Source organism: Falco naumanni, chromosome 4 (assembly GCF_017639655.2).
Source record: "Falco naumanni isolate bFalNau1 chromosome 4, bFalNau1.pat, whole genome shotgun sequence".
Classification (NCBI taxonomy): Eukaryota; Metazoa; Chordata; class Aves; order Falconiformes; family Falconidae; genus Falco; species Falco naumanni.
In genome coordinates, this window is record NC_054057.1 from 29716651 (window position 1) to 29734443 (window position 17793).

Below are 17793 nucleotides of genomic sequence, written 5' to 3' on the forward strand. Positions count from 1 at the left end.
AGTGTCAGGTTAAACTGCAAATTACCATTTGCAGCATGGGACATGATTCTTTACTCACAGCCATAATACTCTTAATAAAAAAAAGCATGAAAAGGAAAAACCTTCCTTCAGTTTTCCATCAAAAGTGACAAAAAAGGGGAAAAAACCCACATTTATTTGAAAGTAGCAGCACTAAGGCATACTGATACTCTACGTATTTGGTTACCCAACCCTGACACAGCACAGCTAGCTGGTGAGCATGTCCCCCTGTGACCTGGTTCCCATAAAATACCTCTGCTGCCCCTCAGCTTCAGACACTAACTCCCCTCTCTGCACCTTCCTTCCCTCCTCTACTCAATAAGTAGGTCAGCAGCAGCAAACGCTGGGGCTGGGTCTGAGGGGTTAATACTGCTCCTTAGCTGGCTGCTACACACTGAACAGGCACTCAGCAAGCCAAACTGAGAAGGGAACCATAGAGTTCATATCGCTGCTTTTCCTCTGGTGCGAGGGCTAATAAAGCCCAACTGTTTATATGGAGCTGTTTTTTCATATCACTTACAAGTACCTTTTGTTCCTGCAGTTTCTGCCCTTCTCCCAGTGCTAATTCAACAGGCTGGTGATGCTTTCATGGGCTCATTGTTCACCAAAATACTGGAAGCACCATGGACATGTTAATTTCTAAAGCCTACAATATGGTACATCTAGAACTGTTGAACTGATACATTTTTCTTGGGTGGAAAAATAAGGCAGGTGCATAATGTACAGCTCTTTCTGCTTCAGTCTTTGTCAGTTAGTTCTTGTGGTCATCTAGCAGAGCAAGTAACAACGTCTGCTCGTGGCAGCTTCATTTTGAACACCTTCACAATGTACTTTAACCTGATTTGTAAACTAACCTCACTAAGGAGAATTATTTGTATCTGTCTCCCTCTAGTGAGCACTAAATCCCAACAGCATCCTTTGTATCTGTCATTTGCCTTAGAGCTGTATATGAGCTAGAAGTAACTCATGGTTGGGTCTCATGAAATGGCATCAAGAACGAACATGAGGCGGTTTGAAAAAGTACTAGCAAAATTAATCAGAAGTCTCAGACAAAGGTATTAAATATTTTTTTATCTTTTCAGTCTTAAACAACATTGAACATAGTTGTTACAATCAGCAAGTAATTTGATTTTTTTCTTGTTTTATAGTGCTTTCTGTATTGGGAAATAAGCTCTTCAGAAAGAATTTCTCATGTGAAGCTTTAGGCCTTCGATTTCCCTCCTCTTTTATAAAAAGGTCTAGATTCTTGAGAGATGTATACACAAGTCTGTCAGAATGTGCTTTCCTACAGTCCTCCAAGTCTGCACACAAATCAGCAATATGTTTCTGTGGGTGCATCAGGTGGCCCTGCTTTTCTGCAGGCACAGCCCTGACGTCTCTAATTGAGTATTTCATACAGTAATAGGCTTGTTTCAGGTTCCTGTTCATTGTGCATTTTGGCTGGGAGAAGGCAAAGGGGAATAGATTAATTTCTTATTAGGATTCATGGTACATTGGCTCTTACTTTCTCGGCCTCTTTCTTTGCCTCGGAGGGGAGGAAGCTGCTGTTCCCTGCGATGCCTCTCCAGTTCCTGCTCTTGTCTCTGCTGCTCCAGTTTCTGCTCTTTTTCAAGGAGTTCTTGCTGTTGTTTAATGGCTAGGAGTTCCTGTTGTAACTTGCACAGAACAAAAAGACATGAGAAAGTGCAGCTTGCACAGGTCAGTCCTGGCTAAAACAACCCCCTTGAATAACTATCAGTGCTTGCTTTTGTGCGTATACTTTTCATCTCTTATGCACCTCTCCCCAGCCTTTTAAGGGGGATAAGTTGTTACTGGCTGTCACTAAAATGAACTCTAATGTCAGGTAGCAGCTCGCTGCTCTGGTTTCACTTCCTTCTCTTTTGGCAAAAATGCCTGGAAATTGCACAGGGTTCTTTGCCAGCGCATCACCAACTCTGGCTACCGTGCTCCACTGCATTTGTCAGCTCCATCAAGTGGAAGCTTAGCACAGTAGCATAATGGCAAGTAGATCAGAAGGAAAAAATGAAAAGAAAGGCAAGATCATAAATTTCCAGTCAAAATCCATTATAGCAATCCTACTGTAGTGCATGTAATCCGATAAATCATTTTATTTTTACATTAGATGAGGCAGCTTAGAGAGGAGTGAAAACATCACACTTTCAGGGCCCGCCTCCATTTTACAAATGCAAATATTATGCACTTGCCTATCAATTTGATTTGTGGGCACAAACTCAAACAGCAGCCCGAAAAAGAAGTCTTCTAATATACTCAAAACTGCACATACAGAACAGACAGCCATATTGAAGTCTGGCTGAAAATCCATCATTTTAAAATAGGCAGTTTGATTTTCTGTGGATGTGGTGGCTTCAGCAGCTTGAGGATTCTCATAGTACTGCCTTGGTTTGCTGTGAGCAACTTGCTGGTAGGTGCTAGCAGTTTTGCTTAAAAAGGCTTGTATCACCCAGATACAGAGAAATAAGCACTCAGACACCACCTTTCAGTCACAGCAAACTGTTCAGGCACGCTCCCTTTTCATGTCTACCTAAGCACATTGAGTTTGCAGATAAAATGAGGAATAAATGAAAAATGTTGCTACCTTTATGTGTTCCTGGAGCTGGGCCTGATGCTGGCGGGTCAGGTTTTCATGCTGCTTCTGAAACTCTGCAATCAGCAGTTGTTTCTGAATTTGCTGCTGCTGCTGGATCAGAAGTAGTTCCTGCTGTAGCTGCTTTTCACGCATAATTGGGTCCACCATGGGAACCATCATCCTGAGATCAGTTCGCAAGTCTAATGGTGAGATAGGCTCTAGTCCCACGGGAACCTCTGACTTTACATCCACTGTGGGAAGAAAACAACAAAATGTATATATATAAAATATAACTGGAGAAGGAGAACAGAGACCATTTCTGCTGGGAAAAAGACCAATTTCACTCAAGGACTGCTTCAACGTGCAGACCTAACCAAACACTAATGCAGTCTATGCTGTATGCAGACTTCAGACATTCCTACTAGCAACTGGAGATTTTACAGATTATTTTATCACTTTCTTTCCATTCTCTGCAAAAATACTCCCAGATTAACATTCTGCTAAATAGACTAACAAGCAACCCAGTTCTAAAACCATGTCACAGCCTACTGGAGCAATATTTAGTGACAATATCCTAGGCACTATTAATGCTCCACAATAAACACTCTGGGCACTTCTTCAGTGTAAGATGGACTTCCAGTTCCCACTGCACTGCAAGCGATTTTCCAAAGCTAGCGTGTAAATTTTCTGAGGATGGTGTTACACATGAACAGCTATGCAATGCTACTTAGCTACTGCATGTAAGCGTACCTGGCAAACACATAGGAATAACGTATACAAAATTACAGGGAAATTATTTGACACACAAACCGAAAAGTTTTAGTACAGCTTTTCCAAAAGTGACCGCCATGCTTTAACTGGATTATACATAATACACTATATATGGCTCACAAAAAAATTAAAATCTTGATATGTTCTACTTTGTTGCAGCAATGGTTTATGTTGTTAATCCAACCTTAAAGTATTTATTGAAGAATCCTGAGGTTTTCTATCTCCTTATTTAAATTGAAAGGACTAGAAAGAAGCAGAAGAGAGAGATTTGATGCTTTTCACTACAGTACTTGTAAAGCTCAGATTTTCACATTAAGTGGAGACATAGTGTACCTTTATCTATTTCAAAAGAACAAAACCCTAGGAAGTAGCATCTCTAGAAAAGGAAAACAAACAGCAGCTGAGGGTCTCTGCTTGGGCTCAGCAGTTCTGATTCCATCCACGAGAGGACAGTGGAACACAAACACATGCACTCCTGTTCCTAGTGCTCCACTATCTTCATTGGAAAATAAGATTATTAACTGAAAACAAACATGCTGTCAGAAATTACCAAGGAACAAGACTTTAAGCATATTTTCTCCTTTTGCTTTGCTACAGCTCTATTTGTTTTCATGGAGAAAACCAAAATGAAACAGAAATATTGTAGCAAGCAGGAACAGTAAAATTGAAGCAGCAAAAGTTGAAACTGCAGCAAATGGAGAGAACTGAATTCTAACCATAGAATCAAATCTACTAGTAATATGTTTTCTAAAAAGGAGAGATGAGGCACTAAATCTATTCCACTGATCAAACTCTTTTCTTCTCAAAATTCTGGAAACATACAATTTTCTGAGTCTTTTTTTTTTAAAAAAAAATCCTAGCAACTGTGATTGTAAACCTCAGACCATAATTTGCCTTCTTAACCTGCTATCCCAACAGAAAAATTGTGTCTAAGTGCTTATTTTTGTTCTGAGACTAATCACTAAATTATAAAAAATCACCTTCAACTTACAAAAACTACTCTTGATTATAAATAATTGCCACAGACCAAGACAAACGGACAGGCAAACCCCCAGCCTTTCATCCCATTTATTCAGCAGCAATCCACATTCCATTTGTCTAGACTAAATATAGCCACGTTTATACAAGAAATCAATAGTTCTTGCAGAGAGCAGAGCAAAGACATGAATATTTCATCAAACTCAGACAGAAATGGCAATCAGCAAACTGACAGCAAACCGTGTAGGCTGACTGGCCCTCCAGATAAGTCTCTGGTACTTGGACAATGGCTCATTCCCTGCAAGTCACAATCTTATCATCAGTGCTTTTCTATTTTTAACATTAATTGCATTGTAGGTGACAAAGGCTTATCATGTTTGAAGTGGAGAGATGGATTTTCTTACATCTTCTGTGACAGGATAATAAGCCTTACTAGGAGCAATAATAGTAACCGGAGCTCGGCAAACCCTGCAGGGTCTGGTTCGCAATAGTGTTTGCAAACTGAACCCTGCAGGGTTTGGTTCACAATAGTAGTTGCAAACTGAACCCTGCAGTTTATTTTGCAGATACTGGCTGCCAATCAACCCCCACAGGTCTGCAGGGTGATTCAGTCTGATTATACATCCTAGCTCTGACGAGCATCCCACTTCTTCATTTTCAGAGCACTTTTGTGAGAAAGGAGGCCTTCATATTTTTCTAGCAATGGAAATTTTCTTCCACTATTAGTACAACTATACAGCTGTTTAGTTGTACAGTAATTAGTGTGACAATGTACAACTGAAATCAGGCTCAATTTGATAAGATACACATTTTCAAGGATTTTCACACATTCAAACAATATATCTAGCGCTGGAATATCTACTCCATCAAGCTCAACTTTACCTCATTCCTTAATGTGGGGGAAAATAAACATTAGGGTAGTTCTAGATAGCTGAATCCATAGAAATCAATACATAATCTTTCATGTCACTTAAATGCCAATGTTTACTGACAAATAAAGACAAGCATGTATTTCCTGGAATAGATATTACTAACATTGAGGTTACTGCCAATACTACTAATAACTGCTGACATAGTTATACTAAATTTTGGGGGTAATTATTGTCTTAAAACTGTAACAGCTGAATGTTAGCTGGATAATAGTCAACCTCATCAACAAAATTATTCTAAACAAGTAACTATAAAATCACCAAACTGAAGGGCTTGGTACTGTCTGTTAGGCAGTACTAATGCCACAGGCCATTTACATTCTCCTTACTTGTTACCAGCTGACAAGAAAGAGACAAAGCAGCCCTGTGGGGCTACATCAGTGTGAAAAGTGTGTAATGGAGCAGAGAATCAGAATCAGTGTCTTTAAAAGCTTTGACTTTTAGCTGGAGCATCTTCCCCAACCCCTGCCACCCCAACACAATTTTCAGTCTCAAAAGAGCAAAGGCAATCCAGAATGTTTATTCTCATCAGGGCTTTGTATGTTTTTTCACCCCCTCTACACAGATATATGTATTTTTCAGGTAGAAAAGGAACTTTTCTAAGTCTAATCAGTGCCCCCGACTTCCAAATATGACAAGAAGCAGTGGGATATAGGACTTCAACAACAGTAGTCATCATCAAGATGTTAGCCAAAGAAGGAAAAGGATGAAGCATGAAAGAAAACATTAATCAGAGCTTGAAAAAGGGTAACTTCACTTTAAGGAGCCTTGTTTTGCAGGATTTCCAGTATCACCAATGGAGTGAGGCGCTAGCAGGCACGATTCAGAGCGGGACCCTGCCCACCCTCTCCCCACTGCGGTCTGGAGCAGATCCTTCCCAACAGCTCTGCCGACTACAGAGCAAGCCTGGGATTTTTCTCTAAGGTTAAATAAAGACAAACTCTCTGAGCTCATGTCAGCTGTGGTGAATAGAACAGTAGGCTGCAGAATACTAACTAAAAACGTTACTGAAAGCTTGGTGATTCCAGGAAGCATGCCAAAACTTGAGTAGAAAAATATTTAATTATCAGCTACAACACACTGCAAATGGCATATACATTTACTTTTCCTATAAATACTCAATTGCTTTTATCTTGAAACATAACAACAACAATAGTTGTCAGAAGGGCGTCCATATCAATTATATTCCATAGATGGCACTTTCTGCAGTGCTTCTGACATTCTGTGGAGAGAAAATAAGATACTTGCAAAATGGCATGCTTGCTAAGTAGATTTAGATGCCTGGAGCACATATAAAAAAGAGGTAAAAGAGCTTGTTTTAATCCTGAGGCTTCACTTTTTGAAACCATTCCTTAAAATGGGAATCACTGAAAAACTGAGTCTTCCACTAAGAGATGGCATTTCAAGCTTTGTTTCTTGTGACTAGTTTTCATTTCCAGTATATTAGAACACACAAATTTTCCAACTCACGAGTACTAAAGGAAAATATCAGAAGATAAACCAGCCCACTTTCTTGCCATCATGTCTCAAGATGGGTAATCTTCTTTTCTGTTGGCAGTTACCCTTCTTGGCAGACATTTATGCCATCTTTAAAAACAGGAACTTAAACAAGGTACACTCCCCTCAGCGGAACAGTTGCCATTCTTTACTGAGAAGCAGTGAAGAAGAATTATAGTAAACCCACTTACCAGAACATCTCTTCCAGTACATATGTGGTTCTTACATTAGAGGAACTGTCTGAATTTGCTGTGGCTGCAGGGATTCAAGCTAACCTTTTCCCAAAGGAATTTCTCGGTTACACTGTTGGGCTGGGATAGTAAGGAAGGCTGGAGACAGGAACAAGGCATGAAGCCGGTGAGGTGAGGCTCTTCCTCCTGCCTTGGTCATCCAAGGCAGCATTTTACTGGAGAAGCAATTCAGGTTTACAAAGTGAGCAAGGAGGACTACAAAAGTTGAAATGCTAAATTGAAATAACATGTGACAAGAGACAGATGACAAGCTCCTTCAACCGGCAATTTCAGTAATTGGCAATAAATGCATATTCCTGAAAACACACCAAACAAAGTAAAATCTAGAAGAATAATTCTGCCAAGAAATGGCCACACCTTACCCCAGACATCAACTCAGTGAAGAGCTGAAAGTGAAAGAAAATACAGAATGGGAGAACTGTTTATACTAGTGGTACACTTTTGAACTCTTTTCTGCAAGACAGAGCCCACCTAAAGTTATTCTCAACTGGTACAGTACTTTTCATAGTTTTCATATGCTTTTCATAAAATGAAAACAAACCAGAACAGTTCTGCACATTTTACTGTAAAAAAAACCTGTCTCCATTTGGCCTCTTCAAAACCTTCCTTTTCGCATGATTAGCCATCAGTCAATCATGATATAATCAGAACACTAAGGAATTTACAGAAAAGAACTCTAAATGGTTGAAAGAGTGGAAAATACTCTCCCACCCCAATAAAGATAATACTTTAAATTTACTCTCCGTTTAAACCTGGAATTAAAGAATTCTCCAGATTTATGTGCCATCTCATTCAGGACTTGAAAAGCATCAATACCTGAAAAGCCCTAGCAGTGCCTTTGAACACAGATGGAAAAGATTTTGGAAAAAACTGAAAAAAATAAATACTGTAGGAGGCTGAAAGTTGCAGGAATAAGGAACAGAGGGCAGGAGTGAAACTTTGGTAGGCAGGTGAGACACAAAGTAACTGGCAGGAGATGGAGAAGAAAAGGACTGGTCAGGCAATAAGACATGAATGGCTGACCAGAGATGGAGCACAGAAAAAGGAATTAAAAATTCCGAGCTTTCCACGCTGAGAAGCAGCATTACAGAAGTGTTGCTCACTCTGTAATCTAAGAGCAGCCCTGGCATACTGATATGGCAGCAGTGAGGCCACAGTGTAAATAAGGAGCTAATAGAGAAGCAACGTGTCTGTTGTGAGGAAGCTGGGAAATTAAGCGAGCAATGTGGTTTTGAATAACCATGACTAAAGAGGATGGAGTGTGGCATGAAAACTACTACAGCAATTGTTCAATGTTCAAACTTGCAGAAAAATGGCCTAATCTGGAGTCCGATCCCCAGAGGAGAGGCATCTTGCCGCTTTCTGGCAAGACCTGCACAGCAGACTGCAGGAGTGAGAGGAAATTTTAAGAATAACTAGTAACATCAGAAGTACAAGTCAGATGATCAACAGACTGTGAAAGTTTAGGTTACCTTCTGTGGGATGCTTTTATCATCCCAGCTCTGGTGGCTAAAGTCTTGTACCTCAGTCCTCAACTGGCATAATGTCATTCCTCTGTTAACTTCAATATAATAGGCAAAGCTTCTTCATGCCAGCTGAGAAGCTTGATGAAGAATCTCTCTCATGAGTACAGCAGTGAAAAAAGATAGCCTTGAGAGCATCTCATTTTAATATGGGGACAAAAGCATCCAGATTTAGGGTGACAGTTATAAAACTTTTTTCCAATATCTAAAATAAGCAAATTTTTTCTCGCTCTCACAATTACGCCAAAGGATGCATCCAAGCTGAAAAAAGCGTCACTTAGATTTCACTGAATGTTATTAAATAGTTTTGTTTAATTGTATATCCTCAATCATACTCTGGATTTTGGTTGTCACAGGCAAGTAAAGCAGAAAGAAGACAGAAACTGCAAATGGAAGATTCTTTCCAAAGGCAACACGATGACTTTTTATGGCAGTTAAGTACTCGACTGCAATTTGTACTTTTAAAATTTCCTCCTTTGGAAAGGAAAAGCACAAGAAATTAAGACACATTTCAGATCAGAAAAAATACTTTCCATTTATTTTCTTGGATTATCCTTCAAGAGCCAGTAATTATTTTAAGCAGTACTATCACTGAATTAGAAGTATAAGTGAACTGTCAAACCTAATGAGGCACTCAATTGAGTTTATAGTATTAAGGAGAAGTGTAATAAATTAGACTAGAAATGTATTCCCCTTTGTTCTATAAAAGGGATTTTATCATGATTATACCTTTTCCTTATTTCTTTTAAATGTTTGCATACATGTCATAATGAGAAGTAAAATAAATGCAAACAGTGATCCGGGCTTTGATTTACCATTTTCTTATTTCCCCAGGGCCTGGAAAGGAAGCTCAAACAACCACAAACTTCTAAAATATCAGTGAGAGGCCTTGAAATACCAACATTGAAGTTACAGCTAGCTGGGTTTTTTAAAATATCAAAGGCTTTATATATTGATTTACTAAAATCAGATTCCTTTGCTGCAAATAGGCTTTTGAGTCAGTCATAACAAACACAAACATAAATGCCATCTAATTTGTTATAGCCAAGAAGTTTTTAAACGTTACAGTGTTTACTGTTTCTTCTCTACTGAACACATGAGCAAAAGTTCCACTTATGAGCCTGCCGGAGTTCATGCAAATATCAGGCCAACCACTTCTGTCACAGGAATAAAGGCAAATGTACCCAGTAAATCACATCAGAATGTGAAACACTTTTAAACTCAAACCAGGGATGATCTGTTATCAAGAAATCCAAGCTGAGCTATATTTGGGTTTCTGAGTTACTTTATTTATATTTCAGCTAGGAGAACACTTGCATACACATTCTCTATGCTCATCGGCACACGGGCATATTTTCACTTTCTAGAAAAATCCTTTTGATATAGGGAATCCAAATATCCTAAATTTTAGATACTACTGTTGCAGGCAAGATAAAAACCAGGACAAAGTTAAATGCACATATAGTTAAAAATGTAGAATTTCTATGTAACTTTCTTCTCAGTTCCAAAGTCCATGACGTACCAGCAATGTTATTAAATAATGGCAATATATCAGTGTTAATAATGCTTTTAACACATGGTATCAAGTTAAGCCAATTTGACCATAAAGTGCCCAGCCCATGTCAGGCATACACAAGAAATGACAGGGAAGAATGCAAAACAACATTCTTTTGGCTGTGTATCTTCTGTGCATGGATCAGTACCACTGTCAGAGAGATCATACTGAAGATGCCACGTACGGTTTTATTTGGTGGCAGCACCGCTTAGCAGTTGCAGAAATAAGTAGGTACCATGCCTCCAAATAAGCAAGTGCCAGCTTATCACTATCTGCTGGTTACTTCATTAAAGCCTTAAAATTAATTAATTAAAATGAAAGCATGTGTGATATAAATCTGTGTCCATGCACTTGCATACATACATAACTCTTGCAATATATCCTGAAATGCTAAGAAAAATCAAAGAGCAGGCATGATACAAGATTCCTCTCACCTCCCTTTTTAAAACAGGTATTATGGAAGATACTATATACACATGAGAAAAGAAATATGCTTTTAATTATTATACATTAAGACAGAGTACAAAGTCCCCCAGCTTGCTAAGAATGACTGAAGGAGCTAGAGACCTACTATAGCCTTTGCCTCATTCCCCATCCAGAGACAATATGAGGCTGCTGCAAGTGCTACCAAATACATCCAGAACATATGATTTTCACTTACTTTTCTTTCATCTCTTCTCCACCTGTGGATGCTGTGGGCATGTTGATGACAATGTCAAGTTTACACCTAATGAATAATTCCCAACAGTGGGGATACCACTATTCTAATCCCAAGTGGATGACAGAAAAAGAGGAGAGGGGAAAAAAGCTCTTCCTCCAAGTGAGGATATCAAAGATAAACAGCTAGCATTTGGGCATGTCAGTGGGTAGTATCATAGGGCAGCATGCTCTAGGCAAATTAGACATTGGGTGAATATTTGCTGAACAAGTATCCCCAAATAGCTTTGCTATTTCAGGGGGGTGACAGTGTTAGCTCCAAATGAAGCAAAGCCTTGGAAGGCAAGATACAGTGCAAATCTTTCAAAGAACTGTTGGCAACTTGATATTTTAGAGAAAAAGATGGCTGACCCCAAAAATGCATTGAAAATATTTTCCAGTTCCTAGGCTTTTTATTTTTGTAGCTGTATGTGTTCCCCAAGATGCTACAATACTTAGGGTTCTCTTTTTTCTTCTTTTTTTACTGCATAGCAAGAACTAGCGTGCACACGTAACTTACTGAGCTCACAACCTTTCTACTATACTATACACAAAAGACCTTCTATTATTCCAATGTTTTTTAATAAATATTTATGGAATGCCCTGATCTTTGATAAGCATGGGGCTAGAAACAGTTTTGATCCCATTTTTGAAGCACAGAAAAAGGGAGAACTGAACTGAAATCTCCCACAGAGGAGGTGAAAAATCCAACAGAAGGGTCATACCTTCTGAAGAATCTTTCTAACGAGAGTAAATGAGATGCCAGTCAGAGATTGGCAACACAACACAAAACTTACTATGTTAACTCAGAAATAAAAAACTCTACTGTATCGTATGCAGAATTAAAATTGCAGATATTTATTAGCAAAGATGTATTTGTTTGTATTATGTATTTTTTCCTACTTTGCTCCCCTTTGTACCGTGTACAGCATACTCAGAGGAGTCTGTCTTTCTCTGCTCACATAAAACAACTAGTAAATTTGCATAGTGACTGAAATAAAATGAATAACTAATACTAGAACACAGGTTTGCCATTTTTCAGAAGTCTACCTTTTGATTTACTGATACTTAGCAGCAGAACAGATGACAGCATGCATAAACACTCTGGGTACCAGGCAGGGAAAATAAAAGGGAAAGAAACAGTCCCAATGATGATGCAAAGCAAAGGAAAGAAGGTAGAGTTTATTAGACTGCAGAACTGAATTAAGAGTGGCAGAATATGACAAGGGACAAACAATGGCAATACAGCTGATAGGAATACTATGCAACAGTCCATGCTTGAAGCTGGATGGGTAACAACATCAATGGGCAGGGAAGATGGGCTGCTCTAAGGAAAGTAAAGAGGAGTTTCTGAGGAAGATCACGCTCAGCTTGATGAAAAGGTTGTGAAACTTTTAAAGGTCTTGATTTAATCTATTTTCTGCTGCAGACAGAGGATGTCTTTCAGGGAACAACCTTGATTACCATGCAGATGGCCTCATTTCCATTACTAAGACATTACATAAGGCAGGCACTCCAGTAAAAGAGATTATATAAAATACACAAAAAGCATTATGAACTCACAAGCAAGGAAATGTCAATCTTCCAGGATGCTTTCTTATATTTTTGCCTCATTCATGTGAATTCAGTTGTGGTTTTATAGCGTATAGATCCAAACTGTAATTATTTGTAGTAAGTAATCACAAAAAGTCTCTCATTTTCTGCCATTTGGGATTTGGTGCAATTACTTGAAAAAAGGAGACAGATATCTCAAGTTCACAGCTGTAATCTAAATATTGCAGAACTCTTCCATTTTACAGCGAAATGGTGTCTTGGGAAAGGCAAACTTTTAAATGTTTACTTCTAAAAACAAATAATGTTCTTGAGCTGAAAAAAATTCCAAGCTAAGTCTACATGTGATTCTGTGACATACTTAGTATGATCACTAGTATACTGCTTACCTAAATTCCTCCTTTCTTATTTTTTCTCTTTTCACCACAGTAAATGATTTCAATCCTACTGTGTCCATATCTGTTTACTTTGACCATCTACTTTCCTTTCTTAAAAACACTTGCTGTAAATATCTGCCATAAATTCAAGATTTCAGACAGCAAAAGCAACTTACCACTAACATTGCACTCTGTATAACAGAAAGAAAAGGTATTGTTATTTTTTTGATAATGATGTAACACTAAACTTTAAAAAAATTATTCGTTATTTGTACTCCCCATAAGGGGATCTCGGAGATGCTCTCTCCGGTCTGCAGAGACACGATTTCAACCACCAGAGGGAGGCAGGCTGGTTTGTCATGTCAACTCAAAAACTAGAATGAACAGAAAAAGCACTGAGAAGGAAAAACATCACCAACAACCAACATATATATGGATACCAAACATAATGAAAACAAAGCTAAATTGGGATTATGTTAATTGAAATAAGAAAAGTACCTTTTCTGCTTTAAGTATTTATTAATAACATTCCTATTAGTATATTTTCCTGTATGACTTCAGGTTAGTAAGATCTTAAGGAATCAAAAAATAGTAATTGACATAATCAGAATGATCTTCATGTTTCTATCCAACTTACTACTCTTTCTTTATGCTTTATGTGAGTTTAAGTCATTACCATACTTGTATGTCTGGTTCAGACATATGGTGGCTCAACTCGAAACGGTAAATACAGCTTTAGTCACCTTAACCAGTAAGTAGAGTTATGGACTTACGATAGTGAGTATAGGAAAGAAACCAACATTTTTACTCCCTCTGCCAAACATTTGTCTTTTTAATATTTCAGCATTGGAAAAGCAAACTATAGGAATTATTGAGATGATTGCAACTTTCTCAGTACATTAGCTGGAGATATTTTCCATTATTATTATTCTAAATAAATACTGAAAAATGTTTCTGCATTCTGTAATGTTCCAGAAACTAACGACATGAAACACTTCTAAGAAATTCATCCGTTATGCCAAAAGGAACAACAGCCATAGAAAAATTCTATGCAATTCTGATGCCACTTAGCAAGCACAGTTCAGAAAACTGGAAATCCAAAAGTTATTACCCATTTTTGTTTTCCTGCATTTCAGTAGGTCCATTTCTTACTAGTGGGTTGGTTGTTTCTCTCTTCATCTCACCTGACATGCAGAAAGCCAGTCAAGCCAGCGGACATTTCTTCAATCTCAAGTAAGAGATTCTTTCTCAAGCTAACTTTTCCAGAAATTAAATTTCCTATTATGAAATCTAAAAAATATCAGTGGGAACTCTTCTCAAATTTCAAACGCAAGTTTTAGAAATCTGAAGAATAGGCCTGGAACATGCACACTAGGCTGACTGCTTGAATGGAATGAAGTTCTCAAAATTACTCTTCGAGAAACTCTTTGGGTCCTTTGAGAATCTCAGCCTAATCATTTCAATAAATTCTAGTCATACTGAAACCCCCACCCCCCCACTTAACACATTAATCATTCAGAGTAGAAGTTCCCTCTCATCAAACCTAAGAGGACAAAGCATAGTGCAATAAGGAGCACATTTAGTCCTGTTGAGCTTTTAAAGCTGGCTGGAAATGTCATTACAAACTAAAATTCTGCAATACAGGAGGAAGCATGAAAGCAAGTGTTCAGTTTCTACACTTCAAGCAGAACTTTTTGTGATCATTGAGATAGCTTTCAATATGTAATGGAATTATTGCAATCAGGCATTGCATATTAAGGACTGGAAGAAGAAGGTTGTGCAACTAATTTAAGGTTTGCAATGGAAAGGATATAATGCTGATTTTAAGGCAAAGCACTGAGAGAGTTTGGTACCATACAACAGTGATTGACGCTCATTTTAACAAGAGACAAACTGGAATTTAGCATGACACATTCTCATCAATGCATTGCAGAAAGCCAGATCCTAAGATTTTCAGCAGAGCATTTTAGTTGCAACATCATTATCCCTTACTACATTCCTCTGTTCAGTATAGTTTGTTTTATTTCTCAGAAATTTAAAAATTCTTCTTGACTGCAGTAATCTGACTAATTTTGGGTTTTCCTCTTTTTCACTCAAAGTATTTCAAAAGCTACCAGGAAGAGATTTTCAGTAGTTTTAGTTTACTGAAAATATTATAATGAAGCATATTAAAAGAATTAAGATCAATATGCAAATAATTTCTGTTGCATCCAGAAAGTACAGCTTCACTTTCTATGGCTTTTTACACTTCTGCTATACACATTTGTATTTCTTAGAGTTATGCTGCTAAAACCCAGGAATTTAATTTGGCTAAGGAGGTTATTTACACTAATTTTACATATGCTTGTGTTTGGTTTTCTTCCCTTAGTTGGGTTCTGATAGTGAATAACTGAACTGAAATGTCTACCCTGTTACAGATTTCCCTGTAGCCAACCTTGGCTCAGCACTCTCTTTAGTTAATTTAGTTTAATTAATTAAATGAACACTGAGACCACGGTAGTATACCCATAAAGCATGTTTTGTCCAATGTCTTAGGAACTGAAGGCGATCAATCTACCACATGAAGCTGACTTCCCCTTATTCGACAACATAAAACACCATTTCCTAGAACTACCACAAAATCTACACAACCACTAGTTACTCATTGTTGTGGACAGAAGCACTCTGCAGAAAGTACAGGGATAACAGGGTCTGGACATAGCATAAATATGGAGAGAATGACCAGGAGTCAGTCTACCCAAAGGAAAGGAGGTCTGGAAATACAAACAAAGGAGACGTCATTGATTTCACTTATTCCAAGCATGTGAGTACTAGACTGTCAACTGAGAGCTATGCCCCTGATGAAACACCACAGAGCAAAGGTGATACCCAGTGTTTTGCCTTTCACTTTCTCCACAACTCAGAGTCCCAAAGTAAAAAACTGACTAGCTCTACATTCAAAAAGAGCTCACTTATGCACCCATAAAATTCCATTTCATTTTCGATCACACCTACATCTGCCACAAAAAAAAAAAAAAAAGAAAAGAAAAATTGATAGTCAATACACATGCAATAGGGCTTCTCAAGGATTTCTTCTTACATGCCTTTTGAATACAGGTAAAATGAATGGCCCAACTTCCATGCCAGGGACAATAGAAAACTAGAATACGATCTTCCTTAAAAAAATGGGAAACGACCAAATGTCACTCTCCACTATCTTCTTAATTCATCCATTTCCACAACTTGCACCGTATTTTATACAGCTTGCTTCACCGTATCTTAAAGGACATTCTGATAGAGGGGAGACTAGTTGCAGACTGGGATGAAGTTGCTGAGATCTCACCACTAATTACAAGGAGGCTGACTTCAGACAGTGCCATACTATATTTATCACCCACCTCTAAAAAGGTATGGAAATCAAATGCCATAAAGCTGCATGACTCAGGGTCACAAGGCTGAACAACTGTAGATCCTGCACTCCTTGGAAGAAGGAGACCAAGGATTCTTTGTTAGTCAACAATGACATATACATATATATGTGGCTGTATGCCATATATGATACAATTTTGTGCAAATACTGACAGCATGTTATTGTGGCAGAAGGTGAAGATCTCACCAACGCTACCGAGTGGGATCACCCTTTCTTTTGGCAGGGGCAAACTATTAGAGCAAGCAGTTAACACGAAAATCATTAGGAATCATTTGAAATCCCCTTTTTTGAACCATCTGACATAATTTTTGCCACCACCTACTTGAAATTTAGCTTATTGAAAAGTGTAACTTTTGAGTGGAAATGATGCCTGGCAACAGGATATTCAGCTTTTGATTCCTGTATGCTAGCCAAAGGGCAGAACACACATATCCAGATACACAGTTTAATACTACAGTAAATGGCAGGGGGAGGAAAATAATTTATAAACTTTGTTCCTTCTGCCATTCGAACCCATTGAAACAGCAGCTTACAATTTTTGGCCAATGATGGCCTTTCACAACCATCTGAAGACACACACAAAATCTTGCCAATCACTCAGAAATCTGGCTAAAGCCCCCAGACTTCCAGAACTGAGTGAAAATCCTGCAGCTCAATACACAGTTATCTGCTAGATTTCAAATGTCCTAAGAAAGCACCTGTGTACAAACTACACAAAAGATCTTCAGAATTTGGTTAGCTCCTGTAAAATGGTTGCCCACATGGAATTACTCCGGAGCATGACAGCTAGAGAAACTAGTGCTCACTTCCATTTCTAAGATCTCAGAGTGACATTAACCCTCTTCAGAGATATCTTTGGCCCTTCCAGTGTGGACCTGCTGATCATCCTTCCCTCAGATGAAAGAGGGAGACTAGATGGAAAATTACCCACTGAACTTTCCAGTCCTTTAAATAAAGCCCTCTGCTGAGACCTTACAGGGCATATCTTCCCCATGTGTGTGTTGAGTTCCACATGTTTCCAAGTTCAAAACACTGCTATGGCAATGAGATTAATCTGATAATGCCAAGCAGACTCACATGACACAAGCTTCAATGCAGTGCCCGCCCAGGCTTAAAACTCTGCTGGCTTTCCCAATTTTGACATCAAGCTGGTGGATACACTCAGACAGCTACCTTCTGCAGCCTCCCACCTGCAGAAAACACCATCATAAATTTCGCCGTTACCATTATTACAAGGAGAGAGAAAAACTTACTTACTTGTGAAGCAAAAGCCATTCTGATCTGAGAAGTAGTTGCCTTTTTCTGAAATAAACGTTACTCGGTTCTAAGAATTTGCACAATTCACTTCCTTTACTCTTCCCTGACAATGTCTATTTAGAAGAGATCTATTTATTCCCCAGCACATTTCACAGTTCCTGTTTCTAAATGAGAATCATATTAACAAAGGGTAGAAAGACACAAACACGTTTCAAGAAACCAAGACTAATTTCTATAATGTATATACAGTGTTGTTTCCAAAGGGGGAAAAAAACCAACCCTCAAAACCTTCAAAGGCAGGCATCAATGCAGTTAGCCTTTCAAGAACTACTGATCCTACTCTGAACTTGCCGAAAAGAAAAGAAGAAAGTTAAAAGGTGTTTAAGATAAAATG

The 17793-nt window shown here is 38.4% G+C and overlaps 1 protein-coding gene across 3 annotated transcripts in view; it reads right to left on the bottom strand.

Moving 5' to 3' along the window:
• Positions 1–17793, bottom strand: part of HDAC9 (histone deacetylase 9) — a 278058-nt gene that overhangs the window by 223685 nt on the left and 36580 nt on the right. For 2 of the 3 annotated variants that reach the window (XM_040591758.1, XM_040591756.1), the window contains exons 2-3: positions 2615–2856; positions 1523–1673 (exon numbers count right to left, since the gene is read on the bottom strand). In XM_040591758.1, coding sequence (XP_040447692.1) covers positions 1523–1673; positions 2615–2856 — 393 coding nt within the window. The remainder of the gene's footprint in view (positions 1–1522; positions 1674–2614; positions 2857–17793) is intronic. The other variant, XM_040591757.1, reaches the window with a different exon arrangement.